This window comes from Papio anubis, chromosome 12 (assembly GCF_008728515.1).
Source record: "Papio anubis isolate 15944 chromosome 12, Panubis1.0, whole genome shotgun sequence".
Lineage (NCBI taxonomy): Eukaryota > Metazoa > Chordata > Mammalia > Primates > Cercopithecidae > Papio > Papio anubis.
The window spans coordinates 55,572,712-55,588,580 of record NC_044987.1 but is presented as its reverse complement, the minus strand read 5'-3'; the positions used below and the strand labels follow the sequence as shown (position 1 = coordinate 55,588,580).

General features: G+C 46.2%; 1 protein-coding gene across 12 annotated transcripts in view; it reads right to left on the bottom strand.

Annotated features, from left to right (window-relative positions):
• The window catches only part of TENM4 (teneurin transmembrane protein 4), a 788,706-nt gene that overhangs the window by 14,870 nt on the left and 757,967 nt on the right, over window positions 1-15,869 (bottom strand). For all 12 annotated transcript variants that reach the window (XM_017949239.3, XM_017949237.3, XM_017949235.3 and 9 more), the window contains 4 exons: window positions 14,067-14,239; window positions 8,235-8,470; window positions 3,784-4,080; window positions 680-2,294 (listed from right to left, as the gene is read on the bottom strand). In XM_017949239.3, the coding sequence (XP_017804728.1) occupies window positions 680-2,294; window positions 3,784-4,080; window positions 8,235-8,470; window positions 14,067-14,239 (2,321 nt within the window). The remainder of the gene's footprint in view (window positions 1-679; window positions 2,295-3,783; window positions 4,081-8,234; window positions 8,471-14,066; window positions 14,240-15,869) is intronic.

Sequence of the window (15,869 nt, the reverse complement as noted above, 5' to 3'; positions counted from 1 at the left end):
CTTATTAGCTAGGACTCTTTTTTTAGTTTTTATCTTTTTAGTGATTTCTCTAGGGTTTATAATACACATATTTAACTTATAGGTAGATATTCTAACTTCAATTTACATATCAGGAAACTGGAATTCAGGGCAGTTAAATAATTTTTGTAACATGTCATAGCTTCAAAATGGTGCATTCTTCACTCTGTTCTTACATTATCTCAGATTGACAACTAATTTTTTTTTTTTAAAGCCATACCTTAACCCAGTCAAGGACTGATAAGCAGTTTGATTTGTGTGTCAGAAACTCCTAAAGTGCAATCCATGGGATGTATCCAATGAGATATTAGGATTTCATGGTGAAAAAGGGGCTTTCACAGTCAAATAAGTTTGAGAAATAGCGGGCAAATATATTAAATAGTTCACTTTTATCGCACTTCCCAGAGCTTATCATACACCGAAATGTGCTATGAAAATGTAATAATGGTGGTGACCCTAACAAATTTATGTGATGCTGGAACTATTTTTCCAGAGTATTTTCTGAACTAGTATTTCTTCAAATGGACTTCGGAAAACGCTGCTCTAAGAGAAAGTCAGTGTTTCCTGTCACCTTACACCACCTTTCTCAAAGAAGACTAAGTCTTGTTAGGTAGTAAGAGCACTTTGTGGGGTCCTGCCCTGAGTGAGCCGTGGTCCTTACCTGTCATGAAGCACTTGATGTCCTGAGAGTTGCTGATGGGGTTGTTGTTTTTGAACATATAGAGATTAAAAGGCATGATGTTGCTGCTACTAAGGTGCTGCCACAGCTCGTGGTCTGGGCTAGTCCAGCGTCCGGCCAGCACATCATAATCTCGCCGGCCCATGTGGACAAGCTTGGTGAGTGGATCATAGAGGCCACCATGGTAGCCTATGATGATCTGAAAGTTGGGGTTGGTATCCATGTAGATCTCCCCATAGGCTGTGTACAGGATTTGCTTGATCATCAAACCCGTTCCACTAAAGACAGCAAGAGGGGTCCCGATGTTGTCACAAGCGATGTAAAACTCGTCACCACTGCTCAGCTCCATGGCAAAGAGGTGTCCTTGCAAGTCGTAGTAGAGGGAGGTGATCTCAGAGCTGGAGTGGTTGTAGAGGTGGGTGACCTTGGTGGGGTTGGTCAGGTCTGCATAGAAGAACTGCAGGTGGTGGCTGTGGCTGCTTTTGCTGGACACCCGCCGCCCCAGGCCGTCGTAGCGGTACCTGACACTCCAGCCGCCAGCCCGGTTGTAGGCCTTGATGAGCAGGCCAGCTGAGTTGTACTCAAAGATATCACCGCCACGCTGCCTCAGGAAGCCATCCTCGTCCATCTTGTATTGCACGTCACCCAGCCGAGTGATGCGGTCGCGGAGGTCGTACCGTAGCGGTGTGAGCCGTGCACTGTTCCCAGGGCTCAGTAAGTGCAGGTTTCCATTGAGGTCATAGCTGTAGCGCCAGAGTGGCTTGTCATTGATGGAGACTGTCTGCAGCTGGCCGTCAGCATCGTACTCATAGGAGTAGCGTGTGGTATTGGCGTAGGGTCCCACCTTCAGCTCCTTCTTCACTACTCGCCCCATGTTATCATACTGGACGGTCATCCAGTACATGAGCGAGCGGAAGATCTCATACTGCACTTCCTTCATCCTGCCATATGCATCAAAATGCTTGGTGTGGGTCATGACAGCTGTGGTGATTATCTGGTTAATGTCATAGTAGATGACACCAAACTTCCCAAACTGCTCTGTCTTGCCTGACACATCATCATAGCGATAGAGATCAATGGGCAGTGGGGTCTCGTTGATCACAGCCTGCATGCTGGTCACCCGGAAGCTGTTGTCATAGTTGTAGTCAAAACGGGCATTGACCATGCCTTCCTCGGTGAAGCGGAAGATCTGCCGGTCGATCAGGGGCCCAATCTGACGGTAGCGGATGGTGCAGGTGAAGCCCTCGTTCTGTAGGTTGATGGTCTTCAGCATGCCTGCCGTCTCGTCATAGGTGAAACTGACCTTGGTGGTGTCGTACAGTGTCTCCGCCAGCTTCGACAGTTTGCCATACTTGTATATCACCCTGCGGCCAGTGCCCAGGTAGAAGGTGTGGAGGAGGTGCCCATCCTCAGTAAAGTCCTGTATGACTGAGGCATTGCCCTCAGGGGGCTGATAGATGTTTCTGTAGTAGCCCACTGAGCGGATGGTCTCTAGTGTCTGCCGTGCCACGTTGGGCATCGTCACAGAAGAGAGGCGGTCATTCTTGTCGAACTCAAAGATATACTGCCTCTGGCTGTGTAGTAGCAGCACCATGGACTGGAGGGAGAGGAAAACCAAGAGATGAGAGGAGGGTGGTGAGGAGAAAGGGTAGCTCTACATACTCGAGACTTAAAGGGAAGGAATGAACGTCCAAGGAGAATCCTGAGTTTCCATGGTTCTCTTGAGTTGTGCTCCAACCAGAGCTTTCCAACAGGAGTGCCACAGGATACTGCAAATATGTTACAGATGTGCCAAGATGAGGCTTTCTCTCAGTCTCATCTTAGCACACCTTTAACCTTAGCACATCTGTAACCTACCTGGGGCCTAGGCACATCTGTAACCTACCTGGGGCCAGGTACTCAGGCCATTTGCTGTCCTATGGTGAGCAGCCTCGTGCGTTTGCCCCTTTGTGCAGTATAGACCTGGTTACTTTTGTGTGTGGTGGGGTGTGAGAATGGTCGACAAGCTTTGGCCTGAAGTGTGTACGGCAGTCTGGCTTCCTTGCCCCGGACTTCTCAAACCAATCTTCCTACTCAGGCAAGAATAAGCTCCCCCAAACACAGTCTGACAATTTATTTTACCTGCTAAACAGTTTCTGCTGACTCCCTGTGGCTTGCAGCATGAAGACCATATTTGAGAAGGGCATTTAAGGCTTTGCACAATGACAGGTCATACACCTACCCTGGGGTAGGGCAGGCTGTGATGGGAATGGGAGAAGCCGGTTTCTAACAATGGACTCCTTGTGTGGCCCTGGGAAAGTTCCTCTCCTCTCTGGGTTTGGGTTTTCAGTATGTTGGATGACCTCCAAGGTCTCTCTCTTAATACTAGCACAGAACGTCACTTTTGGGGATACTCACCCAGTGTGTAGAGGAGACTCACCTCAGAGCAAGCACAGTGTAGGCCCTGGATGGGTCACCAGGGTCAGGAAACAAAGCAGGGATCTGGATACCAGAACTAGGGCATGCAGTGCACTTGTTCTCAGGAAAAGATCAGCAGATAATAGGCCTAAAGGCTTTATGCTGAAAAGCTACCATTTTCTCCTATTTGAGACCAACTTTTGATTTTAGGTCATTTCTGATTCCTACCCCTGGGATGAAATGAGTTCTGACCCTATAGCAGAATAGACTTAGTAAGGCCATATCCAGCACTTGAAGCTCAGTGCCTCCTGCCTAAGTACTGATCCCTAGGCTTCTGCCTAGTTCTCCACAACTGGATTGTACCACACGCCCTAGACCTGGGAGCAGACCCTTGGCCTGGGTCTGAACCGTGAGTCCTGCTCTGCAAGTCCAGTGAGTGTTTGGGCCTCTACTCTATCAGGCAGGTCTTTCATGTTCTCCTGCCCTAGGACCGCCACCTGCCATGCCATCTCCATGATCCATCTAGATGCCTCTTGGGACCCCCTGCCCTCTGTGGCAGATTTTCCTGAACATTTCCTTTCAGAGACATGGGTCAGATATAACCCACTGAGGCCACCAGGCTGGGCTTGGCCATGAACGATTGGCCTTCTGCATGGCAAGGCCAGTGATGCAGGGAGACAGACACCTGCCTTCTCTAAGTACGTGTAGCTCCATGTTTTCCCATCAGCGAAGATCCTGGATATGATGCGGCCCGCCTGGTCGTATTCCATTCTTTCGGACATGATGCCTCTCTGGATGCCAGCAATGTGACCCCCAGGGGAGTATGTCACGTTGACACCATTCAGCCTGCTGCTGGGTGACCAGAGGCTGGGCCGCCCCGCCTGGTCGTACAGAATCCGAAGGGTGAACTTGCGGTGGTCATCATAGATCTTCTCTGTGCGTGTTACACGGTCAAAATCCAGAGACAGGAGATTTCGGTTGTGAACCTGGAGAGAGATTGGAATGAGAGAGAACATTAATGTGGACCATGAGAACTTTGGTCTGATGGTCCACGTGGCTCTCAGCTCTACTGGGAAGATCTTGAGTACAGGAGGCAGCACAGGTCCCGCGCAGCAACAGACATGGGTTTGAATCCTGGCTCTGTCATTCGTCAGCTCTGTGAAGTTTCCTCACCTGTAAAATGGGGACAATAATGCCAATTGCACAGGGCTGTTGTGAGGATGAAGACGATGCCTATGTTGCGAAATCAGTAGCTGTGACCAAAGAGGATCTGCATGTTTTCTAATGCGATTCTTCTAATGAGGACACATTTTAAAAGGCAGATCCTTCTTGACTCCCTGCTGAAAAGAGACCTACCAAGTGAGCCCAGCAAATAAACTGACCCGTCTGCTCCACACCAGACACCGAGGACACCAAAGCTCAGGGAGGTGAACGGATTCACCCTGGATCTCGTGGCTGGTGAGTGACGGAGTCTGGACTTGACTCTCACCCGTACAACGTGCCACCAAATACTCAGTGGTCCTCTGAGCAATTCTTGGTCTTCTGGGGGCTCTGGACTTCCCAGCCCCTCTGGGGTGTCTCCTGCCTTGCCACGACAATCAGGACTTCTTGATTGCCAGAGTCAGTACCTGACATCTTCCCCGAGGTGCTGGGAGGCGGTGAGCGTTTGTCACTGGGGTGGTTCTTTTGGCTGTGGGCCGAATGGGGACACAGTCCTGGCTTTGAGGCACTTTGCTCCTGCCTTCAGGATCGGGAGTGCTTTGTATAAACTCCACCTGGGCTGCTAGGTCAGCACACACTTCAATTTCCTTTCAGAATCAGAAGGACAGGGCTCCTACAGACATAGTGGTAAGTCAGGGTTTTTATATTTTAATAAAGAAATATACTTCAGGGGCCTGTTTCTGTATTTGGATTTGCCCTGTAGGCATTGGTGGTCCCTGAAACATTGCCAGGTATTCTGGAGCGAAAATACTGGTTCCCGCTAATTGGTGTCTGGCCTTATGGGACATTTGGGCACATTTTCTGTCTCTTCCACTAGTCATTGCTTAAGGTTGACAAGTAGTAAAGAAGACCCAAGAGGAAAGCAGATAATTAGGTCACGTGATGCAAAATGGCATGTGTGGACCGAGGCAATGAAAGGCCCTCTGGATCCCTGTGTGGTTAAAAAAATTGGGTCCAGGTCTAGGAATGAAGACCAGGATTCTAGCTGCAACTTTGTGACCAACTTTTCTATCAACCTTGGGCAAGTGCCATCCCCTCTCCGAGTCTCAGTTTCTTACTCTGTATAACAACAGTTGTTGTGAAGGTTGAAGAAACTTAGTAAATCAGTGGAGTGTTAAGCACATGGAAGGTACTGAATAAATGGTTGGAATTATTTCCATTAAATGACAGCAAATGATCCTGGTCATATCCCAGGAAGGAGAGACGTGTGTGTCTCCCCCTTCTCCCATACAAATCCTAAGGCCTTGAAAATAAAGATTTACAATGACGATGCTGACTTTAGCTGTGAATGACCTGGTTATAATAAGATTACCTTCCCTGGGGTAATCAGACACACTTGCAGACGCAGAAACTGTGTGGCAGATGATTCCCACGAAAACTCAGAGGCGTTGGAGGCTGAAGCTGTGTTATTCTCAGAGAGGGCACGGGAAGATACGGGGGCTGTGCCACCAACAATGACAGAGGCCTTTTTAAAGTATCTTTTGGAAGGTCCGCCTATGACTCCCCTCAGGGTGGTACCACCGAGCCAGCTGCCCCGCTTTATCCCTGGAGGATCTCTAGTGAAGGAGAGCTGTACCTTTTTTGGCAAAATTAATAAAATTAAACAGCTCACTGGGGAGCCGCCTAATGCGTTCTGTGCTTGGCAGGGGCGGCAGTGAGATTATTTCACCTCTTTATTAAAAAAATTCCCAGTTGTATAAAAAATGAGCTCCATTATGGGGAGGCACACCCAGCTAACATTCTAATGCCACCTGCCACCACTGTGGGTGGCCATTTATTTGGGAGGACATGTGGACGTGGCCACCTGACTACAGCACCATCAATCTCAGGTTGGGAGAGGGACCAGTTAAAGCCTAGGAAACTTTTGGTCCAGTTCACACAGCAGAGAGGAAATCCTAATCATGCTACTCGCTGCCATTTATTGAGCACCTGGAGTCTATTGGCACTGGGCTAGGTGCGTTGAGTGTATTATCTTGTTTCTGCAGAGGCACCTGAGGCTCAGAGGAGCTGCTCAAGGCTCCACACGGCACAGGCGGGAATCAAACCCAGGTCAAACTTCCCACTGAGGACACTGCCTCAGAGGCGCATGCAGGAGTCTCTGCAAATTCAGACGGGGGCTCAGTGAGGCCGCAGAGAACAAAGAAAGCTAGGCCTTCCTCAGAGAGCTACTGCAAAGCTGTTTCCCACAGTAGATAGTTGCTAGAGCTCTTGGCTGTTGAGGGAACAAATGAAGCCTGGTTTTGCCAGTTGTGTGATATTGGATAAGTCACTTAATGTTTCTGTAGCTGCTGTGGGCCTATTTTTCTAGTGTTTTTTTTTTTTTTTTTTTGAGAAAGAGTCTTTCTTTGTTGCCCAGGCTGGAGTGCAGTGGTACGATCTCAGCTCACTGCAACCTCCGCCTCCTAGGTTCAAGCAATTCTCCTGCCTCAGCCTCCTGAGTAGCTGGTATTACTGGTGTCCATCACCATGCCCGGCTAATTTTTTGTATTTTTAGTAGAGATGGAGTTTCACCATGTTGGCCAGGCTGGTCTCGGACTCCTGACCTCAAACAATCTGCTCGCCTCAGCCTCCCAAAGTGCTGGGATTACAGGCATGAGCTGCTGTGCCTGGCCTATTTTCTAGTCTTTACCAACACCTCGCTATGAGACTCTGGAAAAATCGTTTACCCTCTCTGGATCTCGGTTGTCTCATGTATAAAAGAGGGGCTTCAATGAACTTTCTTTGCTGAAGGGCAGGGGACTTAAGAGAGTCTGAGCTGTGTTGCTCTGAGGACACTTCTGGAATGTTAGGAACATGTAGCTCAGTTCTGTAGTTAGTTTCAGGTCAGCAGGTATCTCTTGAGCACCCGTGGCCTGCAAGGTGCTATGCTGAAAGCCACGGCTAGTTCATTAACTTTCCCTCTGTTCATCACCTGCCTTTCTCAAGGTGGCGGAAAAAGAAGCTGGGCACTCAGGCCCTGGCAGAGGCTGTATTCTACGGAAACATGGGATGTGAGGCAGACAAGGAGCTGGCTCAGGGCATCCACATATTCAAAAGCACTCTGAATATAAGACCATGATGCCAGCCCCAGCAGTGATGGCTCAGGTGAGGTCATTTTGGAGAATGTAGCTTAGGTTCTAAGTAGCTGAACTGAATTTTGGGACATGTTAGCAATAGTAATAGCAATAATGGTAATAAATAATAGCAATAACAATAAGACTAGCTATTATTGACCACTTGCTATGAGCCAGACTCTAAGACGCTTAATATATTACTTTTTTTTTTTTTTTTTTTTGAGACAGAGTCTCTCTTTGTTGCCCAGGCTGGAGTGCAGTGGTGTGATCTTGGCTCACTGCAAGCTCCGCCTCCTGGGTTCACACCATTCTCCTGCCTCAGCCTCCCGAGTAGCTGGGACTACAGGCGTCCACCACCACGCCCAGCTGATTTTTTTGTATTTTTAGTAGAGACGGGGTTTCACCATGTTAGCCAGGATGGTCTCGATCTCCTGACCTCGTGACCTGCCTGCCTCAGCCTCCCAAAGTGGTGGGATTACAGGCGTGAGCCACCACGCCTGGCTTTTTATATATTATTACTTCTAATCCTTGTAGCAACTTGTAAAATTGGTCTTGTCCTTCCCACTTTATAGATGATGAAATTGAGGCTCTAAGACTAGTGATCTGTCCAAGCTCACTCAGGGAATAATATAAGCTGGAAATTCAACTCAGACCCATCTACCACCAAAGCCAGTAGTCTTTCTACAAGTCAAAACTAAAAAGACATACAAGGGTCTCTGATCACACATGGTTCCCTGCTTTAGTTCCCCCCTTTTGCAGATGAGTAAACTGAGGTCCCAGGGAATTTCCAGAACAGGGACCAGTTCTCCAGATTCACCCTTCTCCTTTCCCCTCAGGACACAGCCACCTCCAGAGGCCTCGCTCACCCGCAGCCGGCGCCCGAAGACAGTGACCTGGCCCCGAGCCTGCTCCTTGCGCTGCCGCCACTCCACCAGGTTGAGGCCGTTGTCAATGGGCAGTGTGACATTCCTCTTGCCCACGGTGGGGTTGACAGTGCCAGCCAGCAAGTGGGGCTCGGTCTGCAGTGCCACCTCCATGCCGTTGGCCAGCAGCAGCCGCAGGGAGCCGTCGGCCCCAATGTAGTAGCTGTTCCGGACTTGGTCTGCAGGAGAGGACAGGCACAGACTGCTCAGAAGGATCGAAGAGGGAGGGAGGTGTGAGGACAGCAGAGGCAGTGGAGGGGACTTTAAAGGATGCTTTTCTTAACTGTAAAAGCAATATATCATCACTGAAGAAAACGAGGAAAATACATGGAGAAGACCATGCAGAATCTCAATATCCAAAGAAAACCATTGTAAATATTTTGTATATTTGTAGATTTTCGGATATTTCCAAATGCCCTTGCAGTTTAAAATAGGTAAGAGTTTTAAAACAGTTACAGAGTTTTTCACTGATCATTGTATTATATCATGTTCCTGAATATTTTTTCATAAACATTTTTCTTAGTGACCATACAATATCCCACTGTATGAAAATAAGTTATTTAAGCAAGCCTCAAATAGATATTCAGTTTGATTCCAGTTTTTCAGAATTATAAGTACCACTGTATATATTTAGTTTAAACATCATTCTAAGTGAAATAGAAGTCAGATGTAAAAGGCTACATATTGTCTGACTCCACTTACACGAAATGTCCAGAATAGGCAAAACTCTCTAGAGACAGTGGTTGCCAAAGGCTGAGGGGCAAGAGGGAATGTGGAGCAGCTGCTAATGGGTATGGGATTTCTCTTTGGGGTGATAAACATGTTCCAGCATTGGATCATAGCGATGATCGCACAGCTTTATAAATTGTATGTTTTTAAAGAGTAAATTTCATGCTATGTGAATTATACCTCAAAAATACTTTTCAGATAAATCAATATCCAATATCTTCATTTTAGATTTTCAAATCAAAATAGATTCCTAAAAGTAGGATTACTAGAGCAAAGGGTTGAATTTTTTTTTTTTTTTTTTTTTTTTTTTTCCTGGAGACAGGGTCTTGCTCTGTTGCCCAGGCTATAGTGCAGTAGTACAATGTGATCATAGCTCACTGTAACCTCATACTCCTGGGTCTAAGCAGTCCTCCAACCTCAGCCTCCCAAGTAGCTAGGACTATAGGCATGCATCACCACACGTGGCTAATTTTTAAAATATTTTGTAGAGACTAGGTTTTAATATTTGACCAGGCAGGCCTTGAACTCCTGGGCTGAAGCAATCCTTCCACCTTAGTCTCCAAAAGCATTGGGATTGTAAGTGTGAGCCACCATACCTGGCAGGTTGAACAGTTTTAAGGCTCTTGATACACTCTAAGGTAACAATGTTCTTTATAACAAAGTGAAAAATATAACTCTGACACTTAAACCACTGACAGAATGCCAAAACAAAACAAAACAAAACAAAACCATAAACACGTTTTAAATCATTGTCACAGGCATATGACCATGATTTAAGCATAGAAATGATTTGAAATTTTAAATTTGATTTAAAACATTTTAACTTAGATTTTTAACTAAATGAAACTTCTGTTGAAAGAAGTAGATTTCAGCTGTAAAATGCACATAGAGTTGCTTTCTATAGATGAAAATACTGTCTCTGGGTTTGTGCTGCACTCTCCTGTCTCTGGCCCTTCCCTGGCTGTTTCCTCTGCACTGCCCCCCTCTTCAGTAAGTGCTGGCTTAAGACTCCCTCCAGGCTCTGCTAAAATGTCATCTCTTTCCAGAAGCTTCCCCTCTTCCACTGGCCACAATATATGACTCCCTGTCCTGTACACCCCTCAGCCTCTCTATGGGCCTCCTCAGTGGTCTCGCAGCTGAGGGGTGTGGGAGTCACTGCTCCGTTAAGGAACAAATTCTCCAATATTTGAGTGCGTGCTGTGAAAGGCACTATGGCACAAAGATTAAGAGCTTGGCTTTGGAGCCAGGCTACTTCGGCTCAGGTTCCAGCTCTGTGGCTGCCTTGCTGTAAGACCTTGGCCAAATTCTTAACCTTTCATGCCTCTGGTACTTCATCACTACACTGGGACAATAATCGTACCCTGCCTTGCAGGATGCTCTGAGGATTGAGTGAGATCATGAATATGAAGAGCTGAGAACTGTGCTTGGCATATAGTGTTATGTAAATGTTAGCTGTCACTGGTTTTATGTGCCTGGCACTGTGCTAGTCACTGTCATGTGTGTCTCTTGTCTCTCCTCTATCTCCACCATACCATTTCTCTCTCTCTCTCTCTCTCTCTCACACACACACACACACACACACACACATATCATGGTGAACTTCTCCAGTGCTGAACATGGTCCTGGATATAGGGCCCCTTGTCTTTAGATTGGCAGTTAAGAGAATAGGTTCTATAAAGCCTGTTTGTCTGGGTCCAAACACCCGATTAGGTGTGTGACTGCGGCAAGCTACTTAACCTCTGAGTGCCTCTCACTGCCTTCATTCAGAAAACAGAGACAACAATACTTACCTCCTAGGCATATGACGTACTATATGAGGTACCTTATGAGGTACTGCTTAATGTAAAATGCTGAAAATATGCTTTGCAGTTAATGAGTGCTCCAAAAATGTTAGCTATCATCACTGTTAGGATTATATGTGCTCAGTAAATCTTTGCTGGACGAAACTAGTTATGTTCCAGGCTATGTCAAGCACTAAAGACACTTATTAAGCAATGGTTTTCATGGGAAACCCTCACTGAATCTTTCCCGCTAGAATGGCATCAAATAGGCACCCCTCTCTCTCACTCCCTCCTCTCTCCATCTTTCTCTATCACACATGCAAAATTCTAAAATCTGCCTCACACTTGCTATGCATTATTCACTGACAATCTATATTTTTCTGCCTTTGAACAGTGAAAAAGCCTGTGTCAATTTATCCTTTAAAGCTGCTCCTTGCTGAATCCACATATGTCCATTAATGGTGACTTGGAGGGAACAGCATCTGTAGAGGCCCATCTCAGATGATCCCATTTAATGTGGGCTGTGACTTCCCAAGGCCGCTGCTCATTAGCAGCTAGTTCTTATTACTTCCCACAGTTTAAACAGAAGATGAAACCGAAAGAACTTTCACAAAGACTCTAGTGAGGCAGCTGCAAAACTGAGCATCTGAGCCTGGTACTCAAGAAGGAAAGAGCTTGGCAGAGCTACCAAAGAGGAAAAACAGGTACCATGTTTCCTGGATTCCAAGAAGTGCTTTTTCTTTTCACATTTTAATGTTTTTTGAAGTTGGAATGTGTCCATGTATGCCTTTTGAGCAGTGTGACTTTTTTCCCTCTGCCTAAAAAGTTGTTATTAAATTGATGGTACATTTTAAAACTGAGGAATGTGGCACTTTCAAATTTTAAAAAGTTGCCCAAATATAAGAAAGCCCACATGAACCTTTGAGAAAAATACTCACAGCCCGTTTAGCAGTATGGAATGGATGGATAATTCTTAATCACAGGGAAGAAGACAGGCCTGAAGGACAAGACATCTGAATAACTGGTGGTCCTGCAGTCCTTGGTCAGGCAAGATCTTGGCTGCCTCAGAAGTTGTACCTTTGCTTGGCAATCATCCAGTCAGAGCAGAAATGCCTGGGGTCTGTCCCAACCCACTTGTGACATTATGATTATATATTCATGGTTCCCAGCTCATAACTCCTATACCCCTTGTTATAGTCTTTTGTTCTAATGTTGAGGCACTTCAGACTCAAAAGCAGACCTTACGAAACAATCTCTGCCTCTCTCTCTGACCTTCTCCTGCCCTCCTCTCCAAGGCAGGACTCGAATCTGACTGTGGGTCATAAGACCTACATTTCAGAGGCGATCCTGCTGCATACCCTGGAGGGAGGAATGAGTGCTGCACAGAGAGGCCAAGAAGAATCCAAAGAGACGGGCCTTGCTGGGTTTAGATCTTACCATTTTTGTCCAATCACATTTCTACATGGTTGTCAACCATGCCTATCCAATGAAGCCTCTGTAAAAGGCCCAAGAAGACAGGGTTTGGGGAACTGAACATATGGAGGTCCATGGAGGGGTGAGGGTGATGTACCTGGGGAGGGTGTGAAAGCTCCATGCCTCTTACCCTACATCTTGGCATACACATCTCTTCATCTATATCCTTTATGATCAACTGGTAAATATAAGTATTTCTCTAGTTCTGTGAGCTGTTCCAGTAAATTAACTACACCCAAAGAAGCAGTCAAGGAAACCTCAACTAGAAGCCAGTGAGATAGAAGTTCCAGAGGCCCAGATTCGTGACTGGTATCTGAAGTATGGTGGATGGCGGGGCAGTTTTGGGGACTGAGCCCTCAATCTGAGGGATGTGAGGCTATCTCCAGGTAGATAGTGCTGGAATTGAGTTGGGGGACACCCAGCTGGTGTCCACTGCAGAGCTGATTCCTTGCTTGATGGTGAGGAGAACCCCACCTCTGCCTATATTTGGTCACAGAAGTCTTCTGTTGATGACTATTGTGTGAGAATAAACGAAAACACTGAGTTTTCCTCAAAAACCACGGTTAAAGGTGCTTTGTGAGGAAGAAATTCCAGTGTGTGGTTTCTCTTTCTTTGAGAACTTTTATTGTTCTTGGAGCTCTTTGAAAGGCAAAGGACTAAATTTGGGAATAAAAGTGGTTGTAAGAATATACATTTATTTTCTTATGGTAAGTTAAGCTGCTTGCTAATTAATTAATGAATCTAATAGAATTGCTTATCGAGTAATACTATGTGCTTGGCTCATGCTAGTCACTACATTGTCTAAAGAGATCGACTGAGCAGCCCTGTGGGGCAGGTGTTAAAATTCAGCCCCATTTCCCAGCCCCAGAGACCAAGGCTCAGAGAAGAAGAGTGACTCCAGCCAGTTCACACAGGTGGGAACTGGCACCCACCCAGAACCCCTGCTCCTCTCACCGCTTCACCCCATTCCACACAGCTTCAGCTTGCTTTCTTTTTCTGGAGAAGAAACCAAGGGTCCGTTGGTGATGTGGTGGCAGAGTCAGAACTAGAACTTGGGCCTCTGACTCTTAGCCTGAGGCTCCTTTCACTGCTTCGTGTGAAAGTCTTTGGAAGTACAAAGAGCCATCCATAGAGCAGGAAAAAATCAGGCAGAGCTTTCCCTGGTGATGGCTTCTTTCTTTTCAAGTTTACTAAATCCCACAAAGCTGCAAGCCCACCTGGGTCACCACATCCCACGAGAACAATTGAGGCAGATAGTTAACAGCAAGATTTCATCCTTGTGAAATCTTTTTACTTGAAGCTACAAGATCAACCCATAACAGGATGATGTGACAAATGCAGAGAAGGGTCTCTTTTCTATGAAATCCTAAAAGAGGCACAAACCTTCTCACCTGGGCTTCAGGAAGGACTTCTCCGTAATCACATCCCTTTCATAATTACGTGTAATTATTCTTGTCCTTTGTCCTCACCTACACCAGTGTGAGTGTGTCTGTTAATCTGGGAGTCACTAGGATGGCAGAATAGTGAGGTCACCTGGATTAGCAGCTAATGAATTCACTGCCCTTTGTTCTGATAACAGAATAGGACAATAAAATATTATTCTGAAGCTTCTGAGAGATAATTTACTTGACTCAGGCTGGTATATTTTGTAAATTAGGTGATAATACAGAGAGTTGCAATGCTTTCCTGTTCTTGGACAGCTCCAGCAGCAGCCTATTTCTTGTGCCATCCTCCTCCAAAGGGGTCTTCCCACCCCTCTGCCTTAAAGTTCCCTGGCCCCCACCTGACTTACCTTGCAGCAGTGTGTAGAAGGCACCTGAGGCAGACAGGTTGGTGGTTATGGTGACATCATCCTTGCTGGAGGTCTCTACCTGGACATGCACTGAACTGTCTGTATCACTTCGGAAACTGCTCACCTGGCCAGTAGGGAAGGTCACATTTGTCAGGCGGCCAAAGCTGTCATACCTGGAAACCAAGGGGTGGAACTGAGTTGTAGAAATATAATGGTGCTTTAGTTGGAACTTGGCATATTCTACCTCATGCCATGGTTTTGCTGTGCTCTGCTTTTCTTTCTGGCTGGATACATTCCCATGTCTCCCACATCTCTTGCATGGGACCTGGTACATAGATTTCAGGATGTGACTCCACCTGCTGACATCCAGCTGCAGGAAAATGACTGACCTCTCTGAGTCTCCCTTCCATAACCCAGTGGGGATGACACCACTGACCAGCCTACTGCCCAGGAGTACAGCTATAAACTAGAATTCAATTGTGAAGGGGTGAGATGATGGTGGCCATAATGAGACAGCTGACTCAGAATTTTAGAAATGGGGGACTCCCCAGAAATGATGTAGTCAAGCTTGATGCCTGAATACCCTCTGCAAAACCCGCAAGAACTGGTTATACAGGTTTTTCCTGAAAAAACACTAGAAATGGGAGCTATTACCCAGGGGTTTCCTAGGTTTCTACACACCCTGGGAAAAGGGGGTTCTGAATTCAAACCAGGACTCAGGCTAGATAAATGGCCTCTTGCCTGTTGCAACCCTTTCCATCTAGATTTTACATCTGGCACTAAGCATTTTTGTATCTGCAACTCTTAGAACTCCATAGCTTTGCTCAGGTATGGTCTTTCTAAAGCATCATAATTGAATCTTAATTCTCTTTACTATTCTCCTGATAATAATAAATAAAATACCTACCATCGTTGAACACCTCCAATATACGAGGCATGGTGCTGGTGGCTTTTCATGCATTTTCATGTAATCCTCATTTAATACACTTTTCATGTAATCCTCATTTAATCCTAGTCTAAAAGGTATGTATTATCTCCTTTTTGGAGGATCAGAAATTGAGGCTTGGAAAAGTGAAGTCACCTGCTCAAGGTCACACAGCTAATTAAGTGTGGGTGGAATCAAAATTCAAACTCAGATCTATGTGCTTCCAAACTGCCACCTGCCTCTGTGTCTTCAATGAACATTTCTGTACCATCCATTTGCAAGTATTCATCACATGTGCTCCTCCCTGGCAGGAGTGGGCTATTAACATTTTAATTATTGTTTTTAATTAGAGGAGGCTGAAGTGTAAAATGGCAGGCTTAAATAGCCTTTTTGCACTTGTGTGTGAATAGGGACATAGTTCTTCCTCTACATGGCAATATTCCTGACTGACTTCCTGGACATGGTTGCCCCTGTGTACTTCGGGTCTCCCTACTGGCTTTTTTTTTTTTTTTTAACTGTTTTGTTTTTACTTCTGGGGTAAAGCTGACCCCCAGGTTCCTGTGAGGGTTTTCACAATGGGCCAATGAAAGTTCAGAGAGTTCAGCTCTGTCCAGGCTCTTTCTTCAGCTGGGCCTGGCTTCTTGCTGAGATTCCTGGGTCTGCAGCTCCTATGGTATCATAGGTGGGTGGTAATGGTATCATTGGTGGGTGAGATTAGGCAGGTCTTTGCTCAGGAATTCTCTGCCCAAGGTCAGACTTGGGTGCTGCAGAACAGACTCTGCCATTTGCCAACTGTTTCTGTGCCTGTGCCTGGCCCAGATCACAGCACTCTACACTGAATCCAACAGTCCCTGGCACACTCTGCCACAGAGGAGGCA